We start from the raw sequence: 26564 nt of genomic DNA, 5'->3' as shown, positions 1-26564 counted from the left end.
CCATTTTTAGGTTAAAGTTGAGAGGTTTAGAGTTTGGTTTTGGGAGAGATGGCTGTGTATCGTCTGATTTGCTTGAGGTTTTTTTTTTTTTTTTTTTTTTTTAAATTGTTGGGCTGTGACTTGTTAAGTGGGCCGGTTGTACATTGATATCATACAACCGGTTGTACTATGTAATTTGCGCCCATACTCCCCCAACACCTTACCCTTCACCTCCCGAAAAAAAAAGGAATTTATTTTCCCTCTAGCTCATTTACCTTCCCACTTCACCATTACTCACCACCCCTAAATTAAAAACACCACAATGACACCTTCCCCATCATCATATCCCACTGCCTCCACGTCACCAAGCCCTAACACCCAACGTTGTCATGACAACCTTGCATTATCGTCCCCACCTCGAGCACCCAACACCATCACTCAGACACTCGCCGCCCTTTTTTTTCACTATTTGTATACGATAATTATGTTGAAATTCCAATAAATCAAAAGCCAATTGTTTTTGGATGTTGATTTATGCAGTACAGGTTTTACTCATTACAGTATGACTTTGACCATACTACCCCTCCCATTTACCCAAATGTCATTTCATCGTAGTACATGGAAAAAGAAAGTGAGAAAAGAGAAAAAATTAAAACAATTCAATTTGCTTTATAATGTTTTAATGATTGGTCTTTAAAACATATAAAATTCAACCATTCGATTGAGACCTAAATTAACCGGTCTTAAACAAACCAGATTGAAGACTGTTTCTTCAAAAAATGATAAATTCAGTTCGAGTTCGCTGCAGGATAATCCGATTCCGGTCCATAACTTGTAAAATAGCTCAACAATTCTGTGTAAGAGCTAATCAACTTTGAGGCGGTTGTACAATTCTATTATACAACTGGTTGTAGGATAGTATTTAGGCATTTTTCCACTCCAAATTTAAACCTGCTCGCACGGTTGCACCTATATTTTTAGTTTTGGAAAAATTATGTTTTACCACCTAATATATTTCATTTTTTACAAATTACCACTTATTTTGTTCAATTTTACAAATAACCACCTAACTTTCATATTTATCCACACCAATCCAACTTATTACATTCTTGTGACGTTTTTGCGTAATTATGGACTCGATTTCATTTTAACGGCTCAGATCATTTTCATGACCAAAATACCCTTACTAATTATATCCACCCTCTAATTATTTCACACTCTGCCACTCCTATTCATCCAATTCAACCAAAACCCCAAAGCCCCAAACAAAGCCAGAAAACGTTGTTAAATTGTACCTAGGGTTCTTCAGCAAACTTATAATATGTCGGGTGATTTTGTTTACAGGAGAAACAAAGCACTGATCCAAGAATATGGAGGGGGCGACGATGAAGGGTAAATTGGGAAAATAGGGGAAAAGGAGAGGGTAGGTGTGGAATTAGGGAGATTGGGTTTGAAAATAGTGAAAGTAGGAATGGTAGAAGTGGCAGCCATGATTGGAACTTGGAAGAAGAGAGGAGAATTGGAGACGTAGTGAATTGGATTCAGGAAATCTTTACAGGTTTCACGTTTGGATTTTGGAGCATTTCAAAGGGTTTCAATCACCTAATTACTTGATAATAAACAAACCCAGAAGTTTGCTGAAGAACCCTAGCTATTATTGAACAACTTTTTCTGGATTGGTTTGGGGGTTGGGGGTTTTGTTTGAATGGGAGTGTGAAATAATTAGAGGATGTATGTAATTAGTATGTGTATTTTGGTCATGAAAATGATCGGAAGTAATTAAACTGAAATCGAGTCGATAATTACCTAAAAACGTCATGGATAAACATGAAAGTTAGGTGGTTATTTGTAAAGTTGAATAAAATAGGTGATAATTTGTAAAAAATGAAACATATTAGGCCATAAAATATAATTTTTCCTTTTACTTTTTACCAATCTTTTTAAATTTCGCCATTACCAATTTTTGTAGCATAAAAGGAAAATACAACATCACCTTACGCACAGTGTGCCAGTGCCACAACTTGAGCCGCGCGCATTCGTGCGAACTCCTGCCACTCCGGCGACGGATTCTCCTTCGACATTAATGGCGGCGATGTTAAAACAAGCTAATTCAAGGTATTTTTACCACATTTTCCGACGTAATTTTGACAACATGAGATTTTTTTCTTCTTCTTTCGGTTCCTGATCACTTTGTAAAAGTTGATCAATGAATTATCTATCTTGTTTCAATGGAAATGTTGTTTTCATTTTATTAATTTCTTGTTTCCATTATTTTCTCCGAATATAGGCCGAGATAAAATGAAAAGTTGCCATGTTTATTACAGCAAAATTCGACAATGTCGTTATTTGTAGGTGCAGTTGCAGTTGTATGCTATATAAACTGAAGCGTTACTCCGTCCATTGCCAATTGGTTTCGGGATGGAACTCGATTAACAACAGTATTGTGGAACAGCAGGTCAGTAATTAGTAGACGTTGCGTTTCACATAGGTTTGTAAATTTTACTGTATGCTGTAAATCTGAAATTTTGGTGGAGAAAGTTAGGTTTAGGTGGAATTTGGAATGATCAATGTTATGTGACCTCGACGATTATTGTGTATGTTGTTCCTTACTGTGGAATTAGTACACTGATTGTTTTGATTGGACGCTCTATCCAGCCAAGAGTTTTTCTAGTGTGAATTTGCGAGTTTGCCATAGGTAACTTCATAGGTTAATCAGGCTGTTCTTCGTAAAGTGGCCATTCTTTGATAGGAGATGAGGGAGGTTTCTAAGTATAGACATGCTTGTGAATTTTTATTGTTTTTTTTGTAAAATTACCGCTTCAAAATTATGCAGTAACAAGATGGAGAGCTTTGATTGCACAAAGGTCTGGAATTTAGTTAGCAAGAAGTGTTTTCAGATCAATTCTATGTGGAATTAGTGAACTAATTGTTTTGATTGGACGCTCTATCCAGCCGAGAGCCTTTGTAGTGTGCATTTTGAAGTTCAGCAGAGGTAACTTCGTAGGTTAATCAGGCCGTTATTCGTAAAGTGGCCAATCTTTGATAGGAGATGAGGGGAGGTTTCTTAGTCAAATGTCTTTTATTGTTTTTTAGACATGCTTGTGAATTTTTATTTCATTTTGTAGAACTGCCTCAAAATTACGTAGTAACAGGCTGGAGAGCTTTGATTGTACAACGGTCTGAAATTTCAAATTTAGTTAGCAAGAAGTGTTTTCGGACCATTCTTTGGAATGTGGCCATTCTTCAAGATATAACTGAGTTTAATTGTGACTGATGTTTCTTGCGGAGATGAAGACAACTTAAGTTAGTGGCAAGTGTTATTGTACCGACTACTGGAAAACATTAATCAGAGTTGAAGTAAGCATTCTGTTATATGTTGGTAAAATATAGTAGTTCATGTATATACCATGAAGATTAGATCAAGTTGGTTTTGGATGTAGGTCTGGTTTACTCTGACATGATGAACAGTTGTGTGGTTCGTTTTTGGTTAGTTTAATTTCAAGTATGTTCAATGCAAGGCCATTAGATTGTGTTTGGTTGTAGGATTTAGGTCCTGGCCGCAAGGCTACTTGGTTAGTTTACTTGGTAAAAGGATAGCAACCGAGAATGCGGTAGGAAAAAAAACATAAAACCTCTGTGTTGCTTGGTGTGTGTGTTGACGAGGTGGATTAAAATCCATAGGCCAGTCAGATCAACTTCCATCCCATGTCCCATGTGGCCATGTCCCATACTCCCATCCACTTTCCTCCATCTCATCCACAATAATATCTTCCATTTTTTTTTATTTCTCCATCATTTCTTCCATGAACATCGCACAAGTGGGATTCTGTAAGGCCATCATATGTTTATTGTTGGTATTGTGTATCGTCTTTTTGTTGAGTTGAAACTCTGGATCCAATCTTTAACATGGATTATATCGAGAAAGAAATACTTGCTATTGTGTATAAACACAAGATTTAGGCAACCTACATTTGGCACTCCTTTCCTTGCCATAGGCTGGAGCGAGACACTGTTTAATGTTTGATGTTGCTGAGTGTAGATTGTTCCAACTACTCATGTATCTTTTCTGAGATGTGAAGGGGTGGACAATGGTGATTATAATGGATTAGAAGTTGCCGTACGATTGGCAATATCGGTTTGGATGAAGTAAAGGGACATGGTCCGGTAATATACAAAGGTAGTGGTGATTGTCTTTGAGTAACCGCATGGTTGAAATCCTTAGATAGGGTAACTGGGAGGAAGGGATGTTTGGAGAATGAAGGTAAAGCATTTGGCAGTAACTTCATTAAGAATACATGAGGAGAAAGACTAGAATAAACAAATCAAATGTTATAAAAAAGATCAAGGTCCAGGACTCCCTCCCCTTATATCTTTGTGTTGTAGTGTTGAGTTGGGTGCTGGTGGTGCGTGAGCTCATAGGGATTGTCAACTCAGAAGTCACACAGCTTCTTGTTTTTATTCTAAATGGTTAGTGAGTTCTTAGGAATTGTCATCTCATATATCATGCAAATTCTTGTTCTGTGCAAATACAACTTCTTCTACTTTTTATAACTATCAGTTAGGTATCATATATTCATATGTGGCTAATTGGCTATACTGGCAACTTTGTTGAGAATCTTGAGATGATTAGTTTTACTGCTTTCCTGTAGAATTATGTTTACTTATCAATTCTCATCTATGTTAATACTTAAAGTAGCAGTTTAGTATTTGAAGAATTTGAATCAATGTTAATGGAAAATTTGATTTACCTACACTTTTAGATGATATTTGCAATTTGCCAGTACTCCTTAGGTGGTTTACCCAATTTCATATCCAACTACCTATGTTTTGTAACATGTCATTCGACATTTGTTTGAGCTCAAAAGGATGGAACTTGGCCAGCAGAAGCGCGAAAAGAATCAGGCTATAGTTCAGAACTTCTTTTCAAGAAATCTATACCCTGATTTTATCTAATGTACCTTTTTTTTAACTGTTTAGCCTTGCAACGTGCGACACCTCTTTACACTCGCAGGTTAATTTCCATATATGGTGAAAAACAATAGAGTCTAAGTTATGAGCTAAATCGTATTGGCTAGATATTGGCAAGCATCGTTAAGACCACCTATCTTAAGAGCATCTGATTGCTTCTGGATGTAATGGGTTGCATAAGTTGCTTGTGGATTTAAATGGTATTATTCTGGATGTGTGTCTGCGGGATTTTCTGTAATTACATAAACTGTTCCTTACGTACAAGGTTTTTGCACACTTCCCTTGTTGTCCACCAGGCTGTTTGGAGCCAACCTGCTGTGGTGTTTAGGGGGTTACGGTGAGAATTGTGGTTGTGGCTGTGGTGTTTGGGTGGTTCTGGTGGTGATGTACTTGGGTGACTATGATTGGGTTGGACTAAATGAGGCTGAGAGATTAAATGGGTGTGGGTGGTCTGGAGAGTAATAAGGATGGTGATAGTGTTATAGTAAGAAATTGAGAAGCATAGGCCAGAAAAAGGTGATACGGGGAATTTCTCATGACTAGGAGGGAATATTGTTTTCAGAATAAAATTTGTACAACAATATTCCTTTTGGATTTTAAAGGAAGTCTAACATGTGAAAAAGTAAGAGTGGAGAATTAAGGAGCCAAGTTAAGGGCATAATAGAAGAACTAGAAGAAAGCAATTGTTCCATTAGCTATCAAATTGTGTTCTATGATTAAAAGGAATCATTGTATTCATGAGAGCTTTAAGATGTTAGTAATTTAGCTCTTCGTTTTGTATGAGTGTCACTACCCTTGGTGTCATCTTTGTACATGTGCATTACTTTTTTGGTGTAAATTACATTTGTCTATTGCTTTCAAAAAAGGAGGTTGATCTTCGTATGCCTTTAAATTAGTGTCATGCTGTATCACTGTAGCGATAAGCTGGGTTTGAGCACTGAGCTGAAGTCTTTTGCTGCAGGAGTGCAGGAGTGCAGGAGTGATGATTTCAACTACAGAGTAATTTATCTCAATGTACATTAAACAAGTAAGTTGATCTGTTTAGCTTTCTTGCCTATTCTATTTCGGTCATTGTATCATTAAGGTCTTAGTGTCTTACTTCCTGGTGTGTTGCTTGTAAACTCTCATTAAGTATATTACATATATTACAATGAGAATACCATTGTACAACGGTACCTGTATGGCAGATAAGGGGATTCGGATTTACTTAAAGTTGTCCTTGTGTACTTGTCTTAGACATATAGAGACACCGCGAGTCTGCAACTTCACAAATAAGAAGCGAAGACGAAATTGAGTCATTTTACTTTCTGTTTCATATTCGGATGCCTACAAATGATTAAATGAGGGAGAATCACTTAAGACGATTTGGCCATGTAATACGCAGTAACACATACCGCAGACCCGAGGTCTCCGTTAGGAGGCTTGAAGAATGTAAAAAGATAAGATTGTGAGGGGTAGGTGCAGACCCAAAAAAGGGATATTCATGTTCATCTCCTCTGGAATTGTGTGGATATTTTAATGGCAGTTGCCATATACTCATATAGTGATATAGGTCATTATCATAAAACCATCATGATTGGTCTAGTAGTGAAAGCGTCTTTGTACGACTGCAAGACTGTTCTCCTTATAAGACTCAGTTGCTCCTAAATGTAGCCTTGCGAGTGTGCAGGGTGATTTCAGTCATGGTCGATTAATAGTACTTTTGTAATTGGTTGGGATTTCCTTGGCCCAAGTCAGGGAATTTGCTTTTGTTCTTTTGAGTTGTGCTTCTTACACAACTGGTTTAATATTAGTGCATTGTTTCTGTTATTTTTTTTGTTGAAACTTCTTAGACAAATTCTTTGAAAAGGGTGTAGCTTTGTATACCTGCATTTAACAATAAGAATACAAAACAAACCAATCCAAAATCCCCACTCCTCCCCCTACACCTCTCTAGTCTCTCCTGTTCTCTGACACCCCTCCCCTGGTCCCACAACCCTCCTGTTCAAAGGCATTCTGCATTCCAAGATCTACTCAGGAGTAGCAATGGTCTGACTATAACTTTCAGTCTCCTGAATCCTGTGTTTCTATTTTCTACACTGTTAGCTTTTGCTTGACAGTATACGGAATTTAAAACACACACTTGCTTGGGGAATTTACCTACTATTTCGTGGAAGATGAGAGCAATTATTAAATTTTTTTGCAGTGAACTGCTTTTACTTGGATCAAAAGGTTTTCTTCTGACATTAGAATTTTGTGGTGCATATGTGTTATAATTTGGGCTCTTCAACTCTTGTTGCGGCTATTCGCTCACACAGTCACACACATACACAATAACTAGTATTACACAAGCCAAAACGTTTCATCTGATGATTCTGAGATTTAGAGCCCAATCTGGTCCCAAGAAGCTGAATATTTTAACTAAGCTCATGGATGTGTTCCTCCCCTATGAAATCATAGCGGTATGAAGATTATCTGACATCTCAATTTGGAAGCAAATTTTTATGTTTTATTTTGTTCTTCAGCGAACTTGATCTCATCCTTCCTCTTCCTTTCTTTCCCTAGACTTCGTTTGTAGCAGTTTACAGAATTACAAACTTGCATTTGTGTGCGGATTTCTATGTTATTCTGACACTTCGTATTACCTCATGTACTGGTGTCCGGCAATTGACACTCGGACATGTATCTAACACTTGAAGCCTACTTTAAGCCGGAAACATGAATGTCTTTCATTAAACAGATGAGTCTGGCACTTGGATATGCATCCGTGTACAATACTTTCAGCCGTGCCTGAGTAGCATAGACTGTTTAATGGGAATTTCAGGAGATGACACGGATGCTTATTAAGCGGATACCTGTCATTGTACATCTTAAAGCACCACTGCAATTCTGCAATGGCTCTCTCCAGACAAGTTTCGCTGAGGTTCATCTCCTTTTCCGCCTTTATCTTTATGGTTTTAGTCAGAAGGCAGTAAACATCGGATCTGATGTTTTATGTTTACTTTGAAACACTTTTCCTTGTTTCTTCACAAATTTCATTCTTGTGAGGCTATATGACTCATCCTCCCCAGATTGGATGTAAAGGAAATAGCCTACATGCCAAGTGCGCTAAGCATATTTCTTTAACCATTTAAGGCTATATTTCTTCTGCCTTGTCCCCCGCATACTTGTTTTCAATATTCATGCTACTCTGTATTTTCTAATGCTATAGTTGTTCTGTAACAGAACCTGTAATTTAGTCCTAGGAATGCCAATGGTAAACATAAGTACTCCGTACATGTTTTATCTTAAATGACACCACAGTAAATGAAACTTGAAACTCAAAGTGTGTAAAATTCGATTCGTTTTTCCGGGTGTTATCGGTGCGGATCACTTTTGCAAATACGCTTTTTTTTAAAATTCTGACGTGGCAGAAATGTTCCAATTTCAAGTTGTAGCCATTAATGTTTGTGTAATTAATATTTTTGTGAGTTTGGATATTTTTACCTCAAACACCTGTTATTACTGATGTTAAGTGGTGAAATTAGAAAATTGAGGTTTTTAATTGCCTAATTTTAATATAGGTATTTTTCCTATTATTTTACTCAGGTACATCATGGATAGGAAGAGTTGAATGGACAATTGGTTTCAACCCTTCAATGTCCACAGAAGTGCAATTACATTGCAACTCTTCTTTCCAGGAGGACAGACAGTGAAAATTCTTCGAGAGACCCCAATATCTGGCAAGTAAGGTCAGTTTTACGACTGACAAAAAAAACCTTTCTTTTCGTGATGAATTGAAGACGATGCAAGAAGAAGACTCATTATTTATGCATTTATAGTCGATGAGACAATCACACAAATGCGCCGTATTTACAATGAAAGTCATATTCTTACAATGAAAATCATATTTCAGGTCACTACTTCAGTACTCATAGAAGCATTAACTCAAATTGAATTGGATATGAGGAACAAGATTTTCATGATTTCTTATCAGAGGTACGTTTTTGTTCTACAGTAGTTAATACAATAATACATCACTTATTTTTACATCCAAGTATCCAACTAGTGTTCCTAAAGATGGAGGTATTCGTTTTAATATTAAAAAGAGTCAAATATTATGCACATGGGCATATGAGACAAATCTTTTGCTTTTCTCTATGCATTTTGTTTTTGTCTTAATTCTTATACTCTTATTCATCCCACATGTATTTGACCCATTTTAAACTTAAAACGAATATACAAATATACCTATCCTAAATGAAAATTTGCCTTTTACATCATCGATTTTCTATAATAGTTTTCCTGTCTTTTAATAATTTCATCATGTCAAATATTGATGACTGAGATTGCAATATTTCTGACCTAAAAGAATGTGTTGCTTGTGCAACAAGGAAATGAACCTCTTATTCTGCTAACTATGCTTTGAGAATTCCAAAACCCCATGCATGCATGCATTAATATATTCACGTAAAACAAGTATCCATGCTTTGAAGTTTGAACATCGAACCCAATGAAGAGACTTTTACATTTCTTCACAAATAAACTACTCATTAGTTTGAAAATTGTATGAAATTTACTGAGATTAAGATTTTGGGGATTGAAAACATTGGTTGAAGTAAGTAAAAGCATACTCAAATAACATGCCAGAATATTCAGAAAATATATTAAAGACGTGCCGTTTTGGATGTTCAAGACTTAGATTTAGATTAGGGAAGATGGTAGAGTTACACCAGGTGTATGAGGCCCTCATACACCACCAATAATGACGCGCCACTTGTCCAATTCAAAGAATCTTTTTTAATCTAATTAATCCCTTGATTCCTTCATTAATTGCCCCCCCTAATTAATGTTCTCGGTTTTGCCACATATTTTATTAATTAAAAAAAACTTCTCTCCTAATTTATATTTAAGTCTTATTTATTACTAATACCTTTTATTATTTTTAGTATTTATGTATACAGTATATACCTTTAATATTTCGTATATTTATGTATACCTCTAATATACGTACACGATCCTGATATACGCTACGGTTAATTGATACGTATTGTATCAATTTCTTTATACGGTATGATTATTCCTTATATGTATGTTTATGTATTTACGTTAATTTTTTTTTTTAATTTTTTTTTTCAATTAATATTTTTTCATATAATACCTTTTCTTTTGTGTTATATTATTTTAAATTATACCTAAATTTCGTTGTAATTTATTTTTTTGCGTAATGTTTTGTTTTATACACACTGTTTTTAATATTTAATTTCTTGAAATTAATTTTTTTTTAAAAAATTTAAAATTAAATTTATTTTATGATTAATTTTCATTGTACTTTTTTTTTTTTGCTTATGTGGGTATGAGTAAGTTATGTCTTTTTTTATACACATTATTTTAAAATTTTAATTAAATTGATAAATATTTTATTTGCTAATATCCATGACCGGAAGTTAAAAAGACCTTATATATATATATAGGACTGGACATATGACAGTATAAGTTAGTGGGTGCAGTGGTTTCCTTACTTAGTTCATGCTTTCCAAGTGTCTCGTGTTCGAATCCTCTTGTGGGTTTTTCTTTTTGTTTTTGGCATAATTTTGCACAAGTTAACCGTATGCTATTCTAATACTTGAAGACATATACTCAATACTGTGAAAATGAATTAAGGAAAATAGTCATTGATTTTGATTGATCATACATTATTTGTTTAAAGAAGTCAAATGATATACAAAAAAAAAAATCATACTTCCTATTTACAACCTATGACTATAATTTGTATATTGAGAATATTGAGAATTTGAATATTGTGACCTAAATTGCGATTGGGAGAACGTCGGAGTATTTTGTGACGGTGTAAAACGTGGAGTATTTTGTGTACCACTAAAGCCACTCATAAAGGATGAAGCATCATCGTTTGGAACATGTCGGGTTGGGTTCGTATTTGGGGGGAGCGTAGTGGTTGTCGGATCCTCATCATTTGTCTTTCTCCTTCTCTTTGTCTGTTTGACAATACGTCTTCCGCCATTCCTCGCTTGTCGGGGGGTCTCTAATGTCACCTTCTTGTTGAGGTGTGTTTATGATAGTCTCCCTAGGTCGTAGTCTCCTACGACCCCACATTTTTGAGGAAACTCCACCTGCCGCAAATGAATCTATAGATGTATCCCAAAGATGAGCCTCTAACTCTTTGATTAGTTCATCGGTTCGCTATTATAAATGGAGAAGACCCTTCACTTTGCATAGCCAACCTCTTAATGTAATCATTTTTTACCGTTATCTCAAGAGACCTTTTAACACGTTCGACTCATCAGGGTTGTAGTACCCAACCCGAATATTTTCGTATCCTCTAACCAAATCCTTGCGCGTGCTCGATTATGTATTTGTGTCGGGATAGCTTTTACGTCCAACACATCAAGACACTTCATGATATGGCGACATAAGATCCTTCTAAATTCAAACATCTTACAACCACATTTATACTCACCAGTGATTGTGTCAATACTCACTTCAAAACTTCTTCGATCTTTCTTCCAAAATGCTTCTGTCACTTTTGATGTGGCCCTAAACCTCTTGATGAAACCCAAACTATTTGGAAGAGTTTCGACATTGGTGCTTATACAACCATATACCTCTGTTTTCACCTCTCCGAATTTCTTGTTTGTGTAGACCTTACTAAAGATATCCTCGAATAATATCATGGGATCCCATTTAAGTGGGCTCTTAATGTCTTTGGCGTTATTGACTTTCTCGTCCTCCACCTTTTTCTCTATGGCATCCTCATCGCTCCATGAATTGCATCAGCCGGTTTCTATGCTCATGTATACGTTTTAATAAAACTGTTTGTTTGTTCACTCCTCCGAGTAGAAGACATACCCGCACGTAAAGTGTCTTTCCAAAAACAGGCATCCACCGCCTGTCTCATATCCCATGCACCCTCAACCATTTGTTGCGTCGCAAGTTGTATTTTTCCATGAAATCGTCCCACATATCTTGCAGTTCCTCCTCCGTGATACTCTCGTGTACAAGCGCACGCAAATCTCTCGTCAACTGAGAAAATTGTGGGTGGTCTTTTAGATTCTTATCGCGTTTTGAAGAATATGCCAAAGGCATAATCTATGTTTAGTCTCCGGGAACACTTTCTTGATTGCCCCTTCCATTGCTTTACATTGATCGATTAGTAAGACGGTTGAGCTCTACCCATACATTCTATCCACTTCTCAAACACCCACTCGAATGACTCTGTGTCTTCGTATGAAATTAAAGCCGCTGCATATAATATTGTACTTCCATGATGATTAACTCCAACGAATGGACAAAGGCATCCGCACTGTTGCTTAGGAATGTACTATCGAACGACGATGGGTCACCAAAAGCCTTGTACATGGCACGACATCGTGCATCGACGAGAAAATGTTCAATGACTTATTATCCGCGTCCCTTTCAACAAAGCGTAGTAAAAATCGGATTCTCGCTCTTTTAAGCCCTCAAAATAATTTAAGACCTCTTTAGCGTCACCACGGAACCTACTTTTGCGACGTTCGCTGTTGATGAAGTTTCTCGCGTCCTGCCCATTGAAATGTAGATTATGAATCCCTCCAACCTCCCTAACTAATGTGTTGAAGTTAGGGTAATTGGTATGCCACTGGCTGCTCAACACCAACCTGGCCTTGAAATATTCGCTTATGTGCCTATAATTGACTACATGCCGGCTAACCTCAGGATTCAAATCGTGATTATGTACCAAATCACAAGTACTGATTACAAATTTCCCACCGTCGTGATTTAATTTCCCAAATACATACATTTTACATGGTGTTACACACGAGCTTTTCTTCGTCGTATTGCCCTCTGAACACATAAACCTAATCTTGTTCATCATGTGGAATCGTGGTTCTTTATCCCCAACTCCGTTTCGACGTACACTCGCTCCTTGAAGGGAGCCAAAAGTTGGCTACTACGAACATGAAGTTCAAACCCCGTCTTATAAGCGTAAGTATAATGTAAAGCAAAGAACTGTTCACCGATTCAAATTCCGCACCAATCGTAGGCTCAATATTTGGTTGATTGTCTTCATTGCCTTCGAACATGTCTTTGCATCACGTAACAATTCGATGGTCATTTGTTTCATTCTCGTCAATGACTTCGTTTTCTCCCTCCTCCTCGATATCTAAAGCATTTAAATCAAAACTATTCGACATTTTTAAATGATGAAGGTTGTTTTGAGAAGATGAAGGTGATGGAGTTGATGAACTTAGAGTTTGCTGTGTTGAACTACTTTGACTGTGGAAGTTGAAAGGTTAATCTCAATTTACTTTTAATTATTTTTATTTTTTTCTCATATTTTATTTTTAATTTTAAAAATAAAACCTACTATTTACGGTGGGTGGAAGTTGGAAGGTTTTCTCCCTAATTTTCTTTTAATTATTTTTAATTTCTTACTCATATTTTATTTTTAATTATTTATAATTTTAAAAATAAAACCTAATATTTACTTGGAAGTTGGAAGGTTTTCTTCCTCATTTTCTTTTAATTAGTTTGATGAAAAATTCCCGCCTAATTCTCCCGCCAACCTAATCCTACCATTATCCACACTCCCTATAAATCCCTATGATTTAGTCATATAGGACTTTTTTTTTTCAACTACAAAATCTTTCAAATATTAAGATTATGGGTGTCTTGCCGTCACCATATTGCGATCCCTCATTTGTAACAACCCTAGAAAGCTATGACAAGTTGCTCAAAGAGAAACCGAATTTCTTAATTGGGGAGGAGTTCATGGAAAGGGTGATGATCAATCGTCAGAAATTTATTGATCTTGCAGGCGCTAGGTTGGGTTTTTACCTGGTTGTGACACTTACCCAATCGTTCCTAGGCCAAGAAGGCCTCTTACAAGGAAAATGACATCTAAATTGTCTCTCGGCCGTATCCAACTTACTTGAAGCGAGAATTGTCGTACTTGACATTCAAGCTATTCTTGATTATTATGAGATTGATGATCGCGACGTAGAAGGTGAATGGAGGAACTATTGGGAGATGGAGAGGGATTATATCATTAGAACTGGCGTAATTCCAAGTCACCTATGGTGCTTTCTTGTGTAAAATGTGTAATTGAATCAAATATTATTCAAGAATTGTTATGGTTACTAGCGTTTGTTTTAGTTAATTTAAATTCAATTTATCGTACTTGAACAATTTAGATTAAATATATCTTACATACATGTAACGGGATAATTTACGTAAGATAAAAAAATCGATAATTCCTATTTACGTAAAATAAAAAAATCGATAATTTCTATTTACATAAAATAAAAAAATCGATTAAAGAATTTTAAAGGACACAATTTCATTGTATTGGAATATTGAAGGACAAAATGTCATTTCCTAAACATATTTATTTAAAAAATTCTCCCAACTCCTTCAACAAAATTTATTAATTTTAATTTATTAAGTAAAATAAAATCCGTGGCAGTTGAAAGGCCACATGTTGTTTCATTATCTCATCTATAAATACACTTTCACTAAATGCAAACCCTAGTTTCTCAACCAACAATTTACCATTCTTCATTTTGCTTTTCCTCTTCTCCTTCTCTTAAAACCCTAAGCTCAACAACCCTAAATCTTTAAACACCAAACTTCTTCTTTCATATAATGGATAAGAACATTCGCCTAACATTGATACACATGGAGAGGAACAAATACTATATCCGCCGCTTAGACGATTTAGAGACGAAGATCCACGACTACCTTGATAAGATTCGGGAGATGGGTATTAGCCATGACGTCTTGTCGGAGATGGAGCAGATGAGGTTGCATGCGGATTATGAATCGCTTATACAAGACCTCCAAAAATAAAGGAGAATAGGAGCATTCTCATGGAAGAGAATGACTCCCTTGAAAAAGTTATTGCTAAATTTTTTTCAAATTAATTTAGTATGTATGTATGTATGTTTGGATGTTGTACCCAAATCCACATTTTTTCCTCCTATTTGGGTATTCATCTCGGTTTGTTAGTTTTTTAATTTGTAAAATATTTAAATTATTATATAAAATGTGGACTTCTAGTATTTTCCATTGATGTACTTTATTCAATTCCATCTCTTTTACTTGTTTAGTTGAACAGTTAAAATTGATTTGACAAAACACAACACAAAAAGAATAATGAATCGAACAATTGGGAGATTTGACATAATACCAACCAAAAAGAGTAATAAAAAATGAACAATTCAAATTTGATTTGACATAACACAACTTGAAATGACTATTGTAACTTGAAATGACTATTGTTGTTGCGTGTGTAAGAAAATCCGGCGGCATGCATAAAGTCTTCAATTCTGAGAAACGATTTGACTTCCAAATCAAATCAAGTCACAACTTTTAATAAAAAAAAAAAAAAAAGGATTTTAAAACCCTAACTACTACCTTTTCCCATTATAAAAGGCAAAACACATTCATCTCAAAATTATCTTTCAAAGACACAAACCCTAATCTTTTTTATCCATACTCCTCCATTATCAATCAAGGTATTTGTTCTTTTATCTTCAATTATTGTTTGGGTTTTTTGTTTTTGTCACAATTGATTTTATTGAATAAATCCCAAACCCAAATCGATTTTTTTAACTATCTATTTAATTGATTGTGCGGTTGTTGCTTCTTAATTTAATTTAATTGTTTGGATGGATAGACAGTTTGTTGCTTTCTTATTTCAATACACAATGGATCGCAGAAACGTTCTCACTCTATTGCGAGAGATTGACGTTGATTGGAAACCCTAATCACGGAGCGTCTCATGTACGAGACATGGCCATAACAAGAGGGATGCATGACGTACAAGCAAATATGGATAATATGATAAGCATATTAAGGGCAAATCGCGAACCAGCGCTAATAGAAATTAGCAAAATTGAAAGGGAGATTGTTCAACTTGAATCTCTTGGATTTTAATTAATTTTAGTTAATATTTCGTATTTTGTAAGGATTATTGTAAGTATGGTTTGTATTATATTTTATGAATCTATGAAGATCCTTTTTATTTACCGGATGCAAGTGTCTTTAGTTGCAAAATTAACAATGAAATTTATACAAAAAAAAAAAAAAAAAAAAAAAAAAAGAGAGAATTAAACGACAAAATGTAAACGAAAATAGATTATTATTAACATAAACTTTAAAAAAAAAAGTACAATATTAAGCCTAGTCCTTATTAATCAAGGACTTTAAAATGTTAATATCATCCTCTAATTCTTTCCTAAGTTTGCAACATTTTTCATGTGTACCCAACACGGATTTGACGAAATCATCCGCTTCCTTCTCCATTTCCTTCATGCCTTTTGCATAACAATCGCTGCGAATTTTAATCGCCCCGACCACCATCTTCATCACTCTGAACTCCTGTTCATGGAGCATGGCAACATGTTCTTCTAAACCGATTCTGATTCAATAGCAATATTGTGAAGTCCTTCCATTTGAAATTTCTGAGGTTTTAGAGAGAAGATAAAGAGAGATAAAGTGAATGAGTAAGGAAAGGTTAGGTAGAAATGGATACTTCTTTTAACTCACCCGTATTTATAACAAGGATGGTGACCTTTGGTTCATGAATTAAATTAAATAAATTAAATTAGATTAAATTAAGTGGTTCATGAATAAATTCAATTAAACTATGAATAATACGCCCGGTTGGAAACCCTAATCACCGGAGCGTCTCATGTACGAGACGGATCCTTTGGTTTGTATTATATTTTATAAAACTATGAAGATCCTTTTTCATTACCCACATGCATGTCTCTTGATTTGCAAAATTAACAATCAAATTTATACTAAAAAAACAAATAGTAGAGAATTAAACGACAAAATGTAAGAACGAAAATAGATTATTATTATTAAGATAAACTTAAAAAAGGTACAATATTAAGCCTAATCCTTATTAAGTAAGGATCGTAAAATCTTAATGTCATCTTCAAATTCTTCCCTAAGTTTGCAACATTTTTCATAAGTACCCAACACGGATTTGATGAAACCATCCGTTTCCTTCTCCATTTCCTTTATGCCATTTGCATAACAATCGTTGCGAATTTTAATCGCCCCGACCACCATCTTCATCGCCCTCAACTCCTGTTCACGGAGACAGCAAACTTGTTCTTCCAAAAAACTCATAGATTCAATCATAAGATCGTTAAGGCCTGCAATTTTATTTCGCCATTTCAAAAATCGAGTTTTTAGAGAGAAAATAAAGAGAGATAAAGTGAATGAGTAAGAAAAGGTTAGGGAGAAAGGTGATTCTTCTTTTAACTCCCCTCGTATTTATAACAAGGATGGTGACCTTTGGTGAACCATAACATGAATAAATTAAATTAAATTAAACTAAATAAAATTAAATTAATAAAATGTGGTGGTTCATTAATAAATGCAATGAAAATTAAAGAAACACATCGGAATACTAAAAGACAAAATTTTCTAAGATTATAATTACAATATTAAGGAAAATAAAGATTACAATATTAAGGAAAACTAAATTAATAAAAACTAAAACTAAAACTAAATTAAAGGTTACAATATTAAGGAAAAAAAATAAAACTAATTTCTAAGATAAAGAAGGCAAAATAGCCTCTAAGGCCCCGATCTCCCTCTCCAAGTCCTTCCTGAAATCGTATGTCCTCTGATAGTCACGTAAGAAGGATTGTATGAGGGACTCGAGTGATTTGTCGAAATCTTTGATACCTCTTTCATGCCAACGGTTGCGGCGTTCCATAAGGGATTTCATCCTCGAAACATGCTCCAACTCCGTCACACAGAGCTCATCCACCAAAGCTTGTTTACCTCTAATTGATCTATTAACAACATCAACGGCCGCGTTTTCCATCTTGACGTATACAAATATAAGGATTAAATTAGAATTAAGAATATTAAAGGTATTATTGAGAGAAGAGAGAGAGAAGTTGAACAAATAGAGAAAGAGATGAAAATAAGTACTATTGAGAGAAGTTAGAGAGAGATTTTGATTATGTTTTAGTTGATATGATAACAAAAAAAAAATGCTTATAAAGGTTGTAATATTTACCAATCCGTGGCTTTATTTGTGATTGGTCACTTATAGGATCAACGGCCACGATTTAATGTGGAATATCATCAAATATTTTAATTACAACTGAACGGTCACGATTAACTATTAAGTACCATCACTTTTTAAGTTGTTTTAACACTAGATTGTCCTTTTCCCGCCAAAATATTCGTACAATCCTATTGATCATACGTTGCAACGATTAGTCGATAGCAACGTACGATCTCATCTTAAGTCTTAGAAACTTGTTAAAATTAGTCCTACACTGTTGATCGGAATAATTAACTAATTATAGCAACATACGATTGATAACAACTTAACTTAGGTCTTACGTCCCGAGACATAGGTATCTACACCCGTATTGATCGTACATTGCTATGATTAGTGAATAGCAACATACGATTGATAACAACTTAACTTAGGTCTTACGTCCCGAGACATAGGTATCTACACCCGTATTGATCGTACATTGCTATGATTAGTCAATAGCAACGTACGATCTATAACATTTTAAACATAGGCATCTAAACCCGTATTGATCGTACATTGATATAATTAGTCAATAGCAATGTACGATGTATAACATCTTAAACCACAAGACATAGGTATCTAAACTCGTATTGATTGTATATTGCTATGATTAGTCAATAGCAACGTTCGATCGATAACATCTTCAACCATAATACATAGGACCATAATACATTGGGATCTAAACTCGTATTGATCGTATATTGCTATGATTACTCAATAGCAATGCACGATCGATAACATCTTAAACCATAAGACATAGGTATCTTAATCAATTATCCCGTTCTAATCATATATAAACTCATATTGATCAAACGTTAAGTCTTAACCTTAGGTCTTAAATTTACATCTTAACCTTACGTATTACACATACATCGTACATATGGCTAAAAACCCTAAAACCACAAATAAACCCTATAAACCCTATACACCCAAAACTCCTAAAAAACCTAGAAACCCTAAACCCCAAATAAACCCTAAACCCTAAACCCCAAATAAACCCTAAACCCCAAATAAACCCTAAAATTTTATTTTAACCAAACCATGATGGACTAAAATTTGGATGATCATCAACGCGACAAGCTATGTAGAACATTTGTATTATATTTCTATTTTAATATTTTAACTTAATAAACAAAATAAATTAAGTAAAAAAAGTAAAACCATTCATTTTTTAATCGTTGTTTTTTAAACACAACAAAAATAAAAACTTATATTTTAATATAAATTTAACTGTTGTTTTTTATTTCATAACAAATAAAAACTTATATTTTAATATCAATTTAACGATTGTTTTAATATTTTAATATTTTAAAACTTGTTTTTTATATTCATTTATTATATTAATATGTTACTTTATCAATGTAATCAGTATATTTATATTATGTTTTCAATAATAAAATTTATATTTTAATATTTTAACTTAATAAAACTAACATTTAAAAATATGTTTCGGCATTAATATGTTACTTTAGTCTACGAATTACATAAAATATTTACTTTCAATTATTTAAAAACATGTAAATAAATTAAGATATATATTATTTACTATTATTTTTAATAATATAATTGGTCATTAATAATTTTAATCTACTTGCCTTTTCGAAATCTGTAAAATAAATTAAGATGCATAGGGAAGACAAACGTTAATAATTCAATTTTATGGAGAATAGTAAGAGTTACACTATTTTTTTTTTTTTTTTAATTCCATTTTATCGAGTATGATAAAATCGCCCTTTTTGGTTTATATTTTTTAATTTTAATTTATAAGGACAATTAAATTAAAAGAAAGGTAATATGAAAAGAAAATTACTTTCATTAATATTAAAAACGACGTACAAAGGGAAAAAAAAAAAACAAAAAAGTAATTTAAAAACTAAACCTAATGACTACAACCAACACAAGAATCAAATCTAAGTTTCTTAGAATTGAGCCTTCTTGGACGAGTCCTCCCGAACCTCTTCTTGGACATCTTTGAAGGGAGGATGTCGGGGGTTTTTGTGCATGGCGAGTTCCCCATAGCTTTTCCGGAGTTCTTCGGCTTAGGAGGGGTTGCTATAACATCAATCACCTCCACTACTTCGTCCTCTTCTACCTCCTCCACCCTAACAATGGAGGAATCAACTTTAGGGGTAGCTAACATCTCTATCCCATCGTCAATTTTCTTCCAATACATTTTGTCGAGTTCAAATTTACCCCAATTAAGCATATTAAATTCCTCCTCAAATAAATCGACAAGGAAAGTATTTCCATGGTAACCTGGACTAGCTCTCGTTAAAGCATTTTGGACATTTGTAGGACCAACTTGTTTGATTATTTCTCTCATGAACAATCTCGTGCACACAATGTCTCTTGCATGGGCTTTCCTCTCTTCCGACATTTTTGTTATTTCACTTTAGGATAGTTAAATTAATTTAGTAGGGAAGATGTAGTTTGGATGAATTAAAATTTGGAGGGAATGACTATATTTATAATACAATATTTCCCTCCAAAAAAAAACAATCAATGCATGGTTTACCGCCAAATGCAAGTTAGGTGGGGAAAACCCTAACGACCTTTCATCTTCTTAATCATTACAAAATAAAAATAACAACGTATAGATTATCAAACAAATAATTCGTGTAGCACAGTTGGTAAGATACATCATTTTCTAACCAGACGTCTAAGGTTCGAACCTTGTTGCGGTATGTTTTTTATTAACAAGTTTTTTTTGTGTACTTTATGTAAAAAAAAGTATTTAAATAAAAATAGTTGTACCATAAATAATTATGTCAAACAAATTTATATTATTAACATTTTTTTAAGAATTTTTTATTAAATAATTATGTCCAATAGTTTTTTTAAAGAAAATTAAAAAATAATTTTTTTTTTATTTTTTTTATTTAACTCACTAATTTCATACTTAATATTTTGAAAATAAACAAAGAAAATTTAATGTAAAAACGATTGCCTTATAAAATGCAAAAACAATTTATCAATAATAATAATAAAAAAATAAAACCTTGAAATACGTAACGCAAATATATTCAATAATAAATTAAAACGAAAAATACATATAAAAATAATCAATGAAAATAATTATACAAAATATATTGTATAAATATAACGTATTAATATCGTATATGCAAAACGTACAAATATAACGTATTAATTAATGTATCCGCCTCAGTATAAATATACGGTATACAAATGCATACATAAATATTGAAATACACAAAAATATTAATAATATAAATAACAGTTAAATATAAATTAGGAGAGAAGTTTTATTTAATTAATAAAATATATGGCAAAACCGAGGACATTAATTAGGGAGGGTAATTAATGAAGGAATCAAGGGATTAATTAGATAAAATCAGATTCTTTGAGTTGGACAAGTGGCGCGTTTTCATTGGTGGTGTATGAGAGCCCTCATACACCTGGTGTAACTCTACCCTTTTCGTTTAGATTACTAGATTAGTTGTGCTACAAATTCACACAACTTACTTCCTCCGCACTTTATCTTCTCCTTACTTTCCTTCCCATTTTTCTCCTCTTTTTTGTCAACTTTTCATGGATTTCCGATCTCGTAACTTCATTTCTTTGTTTTAAGACCCTTATTCTAAACATTTCATAGACCATTGTATTGTGTTTACAATACAAAGGTAAAACCTCAAACTGGAAAAATACGACGACATTTAAGGCAGCGAGTAATGTTTTTTTTTTATTCTAGCCTTTCTAGTTAAGGTTTCACAATTCCGAAGCTAGGGTTGTTCAGGTTAGTATTTCTCTTTATAATTAGCATATACTTAGTTCAATCATCTCAATTTCGATGATTTGTTTTTGGAGAAGAAACCACATTAAGCAGAGTTATTCAAAGGTCATTCTTGAGTTTTAAGTCTAAAATGGTAAATTATTATCCCTTCACAATTTGTTTTTTCCCAAATCGTCATTATATCTTTTAAGTCAGTTTGATTAGTTTTCGTGTTCAAGATTTACCATAGATAAAACATTAAGTAATGTAGTACAAGTTAAGTACAAAGAGAATTGATCTGAAATCAAAAGTGGTAAGTAATCAGAAAAAAGGAGGATATGGTTAATTCACTTTTTTTTTGTCTTGTTTATTTGTTTTATTGGTCTTTTTTAGTTTCTTTCTTTGTTTTGGGAAGTTTAGGTGAAGCTAACAATAATGGTTATTGATGTTAATTTAAAGTGGAATCCAAAGCTCTTTTGACAAATGGATGTTTGTATTAATTGAACTTTGAACATACATGACGAGTAATGAACTTTAGGTTATACGCCTCACTTATTTAAGGGCCCGTTCTAAACTTTTAATTATAGAAATACTCTATCCCTTCTAATTATTTATTTACCTCTTTATTAGTTGTGAGAAATATTTTAATCAAAGGTTAACAAATAACTGTTACACGGGGAGTATTCTTATCTCTAGCCCGAGCTTGCTATAAAAGGGTGGATATGAATACACTATTTGGTCCGGATAAAGTATTAGTATTAGGATTTTTCACATTTACATCATCACCTAAAACAAAGTCATCTGACGGGGTTGAGTTTGGCTCGATCGACCGCTATAAAATATAGATGAATGATGAACATGTACTATAACGAGCCAAACTAAGAACCACTGGTGAGCCTAGGAAGTCAAAAATAGTATAGAGGTAAGGTTAGTGGCTCAATGAAATAGGGCCGTTTCCATACACATTTTCCACTTCAGTAGTTCTCTAATCCCCAAATGCTTGCTTTTCTCCTTGTTATGTCTCCCTATATAGGCTATAGAATTGTTTGATTATGACTTGTATATATGTGATTAAAAATGTTGTGTTTATGGATTCGAAAATGTCTTAAAAATGTTATTCAAAAAAGTCATACTCCGTATATGCGCTGTGTGGTTGTATCATAATCCCGGTATATATATGTCATTCTAGTGTATACACATTGATTTTCAATTGTATATATCATACAACTCCCAACATTATTGTATATGCTTATGCACAAGCGGTGATCTTACGTTTTTCCAAAACATGTGATATGATAGGAGTTTCTGCATTCAAGATATATTGAAGTTATGGAAGCATATAGCCCTAAGGAGTCTTCCTTCTTATCAAGTCCTTACTCTTCACCTAATCTCACTGCCCTTCTCAAGATAAAGATTATATCATGGTAACCCCTCTTTATTCTTACAATGTACCCCGCCCGTCTTGTTCTTAAGTTTTCATACTGTATAACACAATAGATAACTGTTGATCGGAACAGAGGGAGTATTGTTCTTAAGTTTTTCATAACCTAGCTAGCTTTGCCATCACTTGAACATGTGTATTCCTTTGTACAAGAGTAAACTACTAGAACAACATTGTCCTACTGTCACCTTGCTTAACTGGTAAAGAAAATAGTGATACCCAGGACTGTCCTTGCAACTCTCTTTATCCTGAAAGAAACAATATGATCACAATTCCCTATAGGCTCTCGCCAGTGGATCGGAGGGGTATAGATTTGATATACGCAACTTTACACTTATTTGAAAACTTTTCAAGTCAAATAAAATTGGTTTCAGATGACGACAATGAAAAACACATCGACTGTTTTGTAGTCCCTTATTTTGGTTTATTCAATGATATTCGGGTTTAGTTAAATATATAGTGATGAACTTCATGATTCCAGGAGCCAAGAGACAGGTCTACCAGTAACTGTCCGAGTTCGTGTTGCTGAAAAATCCTTTAATTTGCATAAGGTAATGCCATTCAAATTCAACCATTTTTTAAGTTCGAAACTCAACTTCAGTTGATCACTAATATAACCCAAGCTTACATTTCCTTTGATTCTCTACAGTTCCCACTAATGGCTAAAAGTGGATACTTCAAGAGACAATTAAGTGAATGGCAAGAAGTCGAATTACCAGCCAATTTCCCAGGAGGTTCGGAGACATTTGAGATGATTGCATTGTTCATCTACGGTTCTTCAACATTCATAGATCCCTTTAATGTCGCGTCCCTTAGATGCGCCTCAGAGTTTCTCGAAATGACCGAGGCTTATGCTTCCGGGAACCTCTCTTCTCGGACTGACCTCTACCTAAACCAAGTAGTCCTACAAAGTTGGGATGATACTCTTATTGTCCTACAAAAATGCCAAACTCTGCACCCTTGGGCAGAGGACCTTCTTATAGTAAGCCGATGTATAGAATCACTTGCTTTTATGGCTTGTATGGAAATTCTTGACCCTGAAAGGAAAAGAGAAAGGCCGATTGCTTCTCTAGATACCCTTTCTACTCATCCTTGGAGTTGCGACATTGTAAAGGAGATAGTAAGCCAAGATCTTTGGATAAAGGATCTTATTGCTTTAAAATTCGGATTTTTCAAAAGGATAATTAGCTCTTTAAGGAGACAAGGAATGAGGGAAAGGTTTGTTAGTCCAATCATTGTTTTCTATGCTAACAAATGGGTTCTTTCCAAGAAAACACGACAATTTTGGGAGTGTCTATGTGACAAAGAAAGCGATAATAATGTGAATGATTCAAGTGACCAAGTCATGGAAATATTGCAAGGGATCCTTGATTTGTTACTTATTGGAGAAAAGGGTAGTCGAGTTATTCCTGTTGGTTTTTACTTTGCCTTGTTAGCACGATCTCTTGAACTTGGCGGGTTAAACGATGGCAGACTAAAGTTGCAAGAACAAATTATACATCTTTTACCTTTGGCTCACGTAGAGGATTTCCTTATTCCAAGGGAGCCAAATGAGCTGATTTCTTCAAGTATGGAGCTAGCTATTATGGAGAGTATATTTTCGAGATATTTTTCCTCATTTATGACAGTAAATGAGACACCTCCAATGGGGAATACAATTGTGGCTGAACTATGGGACTTGTATCTTGTTCGGGTAGCTCGTGACTCAGGTTTGACAGTTGATGAGTTCATGAAGCTTGTTGAGGTTGTGCCTGTGTCTTGCAGAAACAGCCATGATCACTTGTATAGAGCAATGAATGTCTATATCCAGGTGAGTATTCATTTGAATTATGTTCGATGTCATATCTAATCCTATTCATGATAAATATCAATGGACCAGTTTATAACTTTATCTGTGCCTATGTAAACAACCTAGCAATTTTCTACCACTCTCGGACATCAGGTCGTTAGTGAAAGTCGATCAAAATTCAGGTCAGTAAAGTAGAGTTTTTGAAAGTCGACATTTAATAACTTACGATCTCAGGTCATCAGGTTGAGTCTACCGTGATAGTGTTACGTGAACAGTTGTTTCCGAAATGTTGGATGATAATGCCTTTAAATCTGTTCAGGGACATCCAGCTCTATCACAAGAAGAAAAAAGCTTAGTTTGCAAGCAGCTAATTTGCCAAAAACTATCGCAAGAGGTGTGCATAGAAGCAGTTCAGAATGAGTTAATGCCACTGAGACTGATTGTTCAGGCATTATTTGTTCAACAACTGAACACACAACAGGCTTTCAGACACTGTTCCGACTCCTTCAGGTTTGCATATTCCGGCGACTTGTCAGGTACCCTTTCAAACCCAAAAACAAATAATTTACAAGAAAGCCCTTTCACTGATGGGTCTCACATTGCTAACAACCCTTTAAAGTCCTTGCTAGAGAATGAACTAGACTTGCAAAGGCCTGATATACCAAGAAATGAATACGAATCGACAAGTTTTAGAATTCAAAATCTTGAGCAGGAACTTGTGTCACTTAAGAAGAGCCTTAGATTACAGCAGTCAGTCAAGGACACAGACGATTTTCCGGGCTTTTCATCGAAAATTAGATCATTCAGTAAGAGAAGGGATGCATTTGGACAAGTTACTGGTTGTATTGGTTCAGTGAATTTTTCTTCACAGAGAAAGTATGCTGGTAAATTATTGAAGATCTTTAGAAGGGTATCATTGTTTGGAAGAGGTAAACTAAAAAGAAGGCCTAGTGTTTCAGGTTCATAGAACAAACAATATATAGGTTCCGAAAGAAGGGTAATTGTTGAAGTGGCTGGAGATGCATATATGTTTTTTGATTATATGTTTAAAGTATGATCCATATATGAATAATAATATTAAGGTCTTTGTTCAAAATTATAGTTGAAGCCATTAAAAATGGAGAATTCCCATATACCGTACTTGGCAATTTAGCAATTTATTCTCATGTTTATATGAAATATACCTCCTGTACACTTTTTTTTCTTTTTTGTTTTTTAAATGTGCGCACACCATGTCTGTCTATTTCTATTTGAAACGTAAAAAGGGCAGCCCGATGCACGGCGGCGTCCTCGCTAGGCGAGAGTCTGGGAAAAGGCTCCCCTTCCATTATAATAACCTAATAAAATACAAACACAAACAATTGTTAAAAATATACTCCGTAATGCATATTTGAGACTTTGTACGTTTTAGTATAACTTAGTAAAGTAACTTGAAATTGCAAAATGGTTACAGACAAAAATCTAATGTTGAAGGTGGAAGTTAAAAAGCAAAAGGAACATTGAACCCAAATTGAGCCAACCTGACACCCGAATTCACGATCCTAGGTTGACTTGAACCAAATTGACTAAACTCAAATGTTTATTATTTCACACTAGTCCCTCCGATTCTTTAAAATAACCCATA

At 34.3% G+C, this 26564-nt stretch overlaps 1 protein-coding gene across 8 annotated transcripts; it reads left to right on the top strand.

Moving 5' to 3' along the window:
* Nucleotides 1-1120: 1120 nt before the first annotated feature.
* LOC141592594 (BTB/POZ domain-containing protein At5g48130) lies at nucleotides 1121-26143 on the top strand. 8 transcript variants are annotated; one of them, XM_074413326.1, is made up of 11 exons: nucleotides 1121-2094; nucleotides 2332-2434; nucleotides 3274-3336; nucleotides 5909-5974; nucleotides 7667-7849; nucleotides 8515-8657; nucleotides 8822-8904; nucleotides 23010-23134; nucleotides 23633-23702; nucleotides 23801-24961; nucleotides 25260-26143. In XM_074413326.1, the coding sequence occupies exons 8-11, from the start codon at nucleotides 23040-23042 to the stop codon at nucleotides 25905-25907; spliced, it is 1974 nt and encodes a 657-aa protein (XP_074269427.1). In that variant the 5' UTR covers nucleotides 1121-2094; nucleotides 2332-2434; nucleotides 3274-3336; nucleotides 5909-5974; nucleotides 7667-7849; nucleotides 8515-8657; nucleotides 8822-8904; nucleotides 23010-23039; the 3' UTR covers nucleotides 25908-26143. The 8 variants fall into 8 exon arrangements, with proteins under 8 accessions (XP_074269427.1, XP_074269428.1, XP_074269426.1 ...); XM_074413327.1 differs by lacking the exon at nucleotides 3274-3336 and having other exon boundaries at nucleotides 2338-2434; XM_074413325.1 differs by lacking the exon at nucleotides 3274-3336 and having other exon boundaries at nucleotides 7751-7849.
* The last annotated feature ends 421 nt before the right edge of the window (nucleotides 26144-26564 follow it).

This window comes from Silene latifolia, chromosome 7, assembly GCF_048544455.1.
Source record: "Silene latifolia isolate original U9 population chromosome 7, ASM4854445v1, whole genome shotgun sequence".
In the NCBI taxonomy this organism is placed as follows: domain Eukaryota; kingdom Viridiplantae; phylum Streptophyta; class Magnoliopsida; order Caryophyllales; family Caryophyllaceae; genus Silene; species Silene latifolia.
Note: the sequence above shows the minus strand (reverse complement) of the source record. Positions and strands in the feature narration are given on the sequence as shown.

Coding starts and splice junctions, on each gene's coding strand:
- LOC141592594 (XM_074413327.1), top strand. CDS start 23,040: ATGGAAGCATATAGCCCTAAGGAGTCTTCCTTCTTATCAAGTCCTTAC. Junction 23,703..23,800: donor AATCCTTTAATTTGCATAAG/GTAATGCCATTC, acceptor GATTCTCTACAG/TTCCCACTAATGGCTAAAAG. Junction 24,962..25,259: donor CAATGAATGTCTATATCCAG/GTGAGTATTCAT, acceptor AAATCTGTTCAG/GGACATCCAGCTCTATCACA.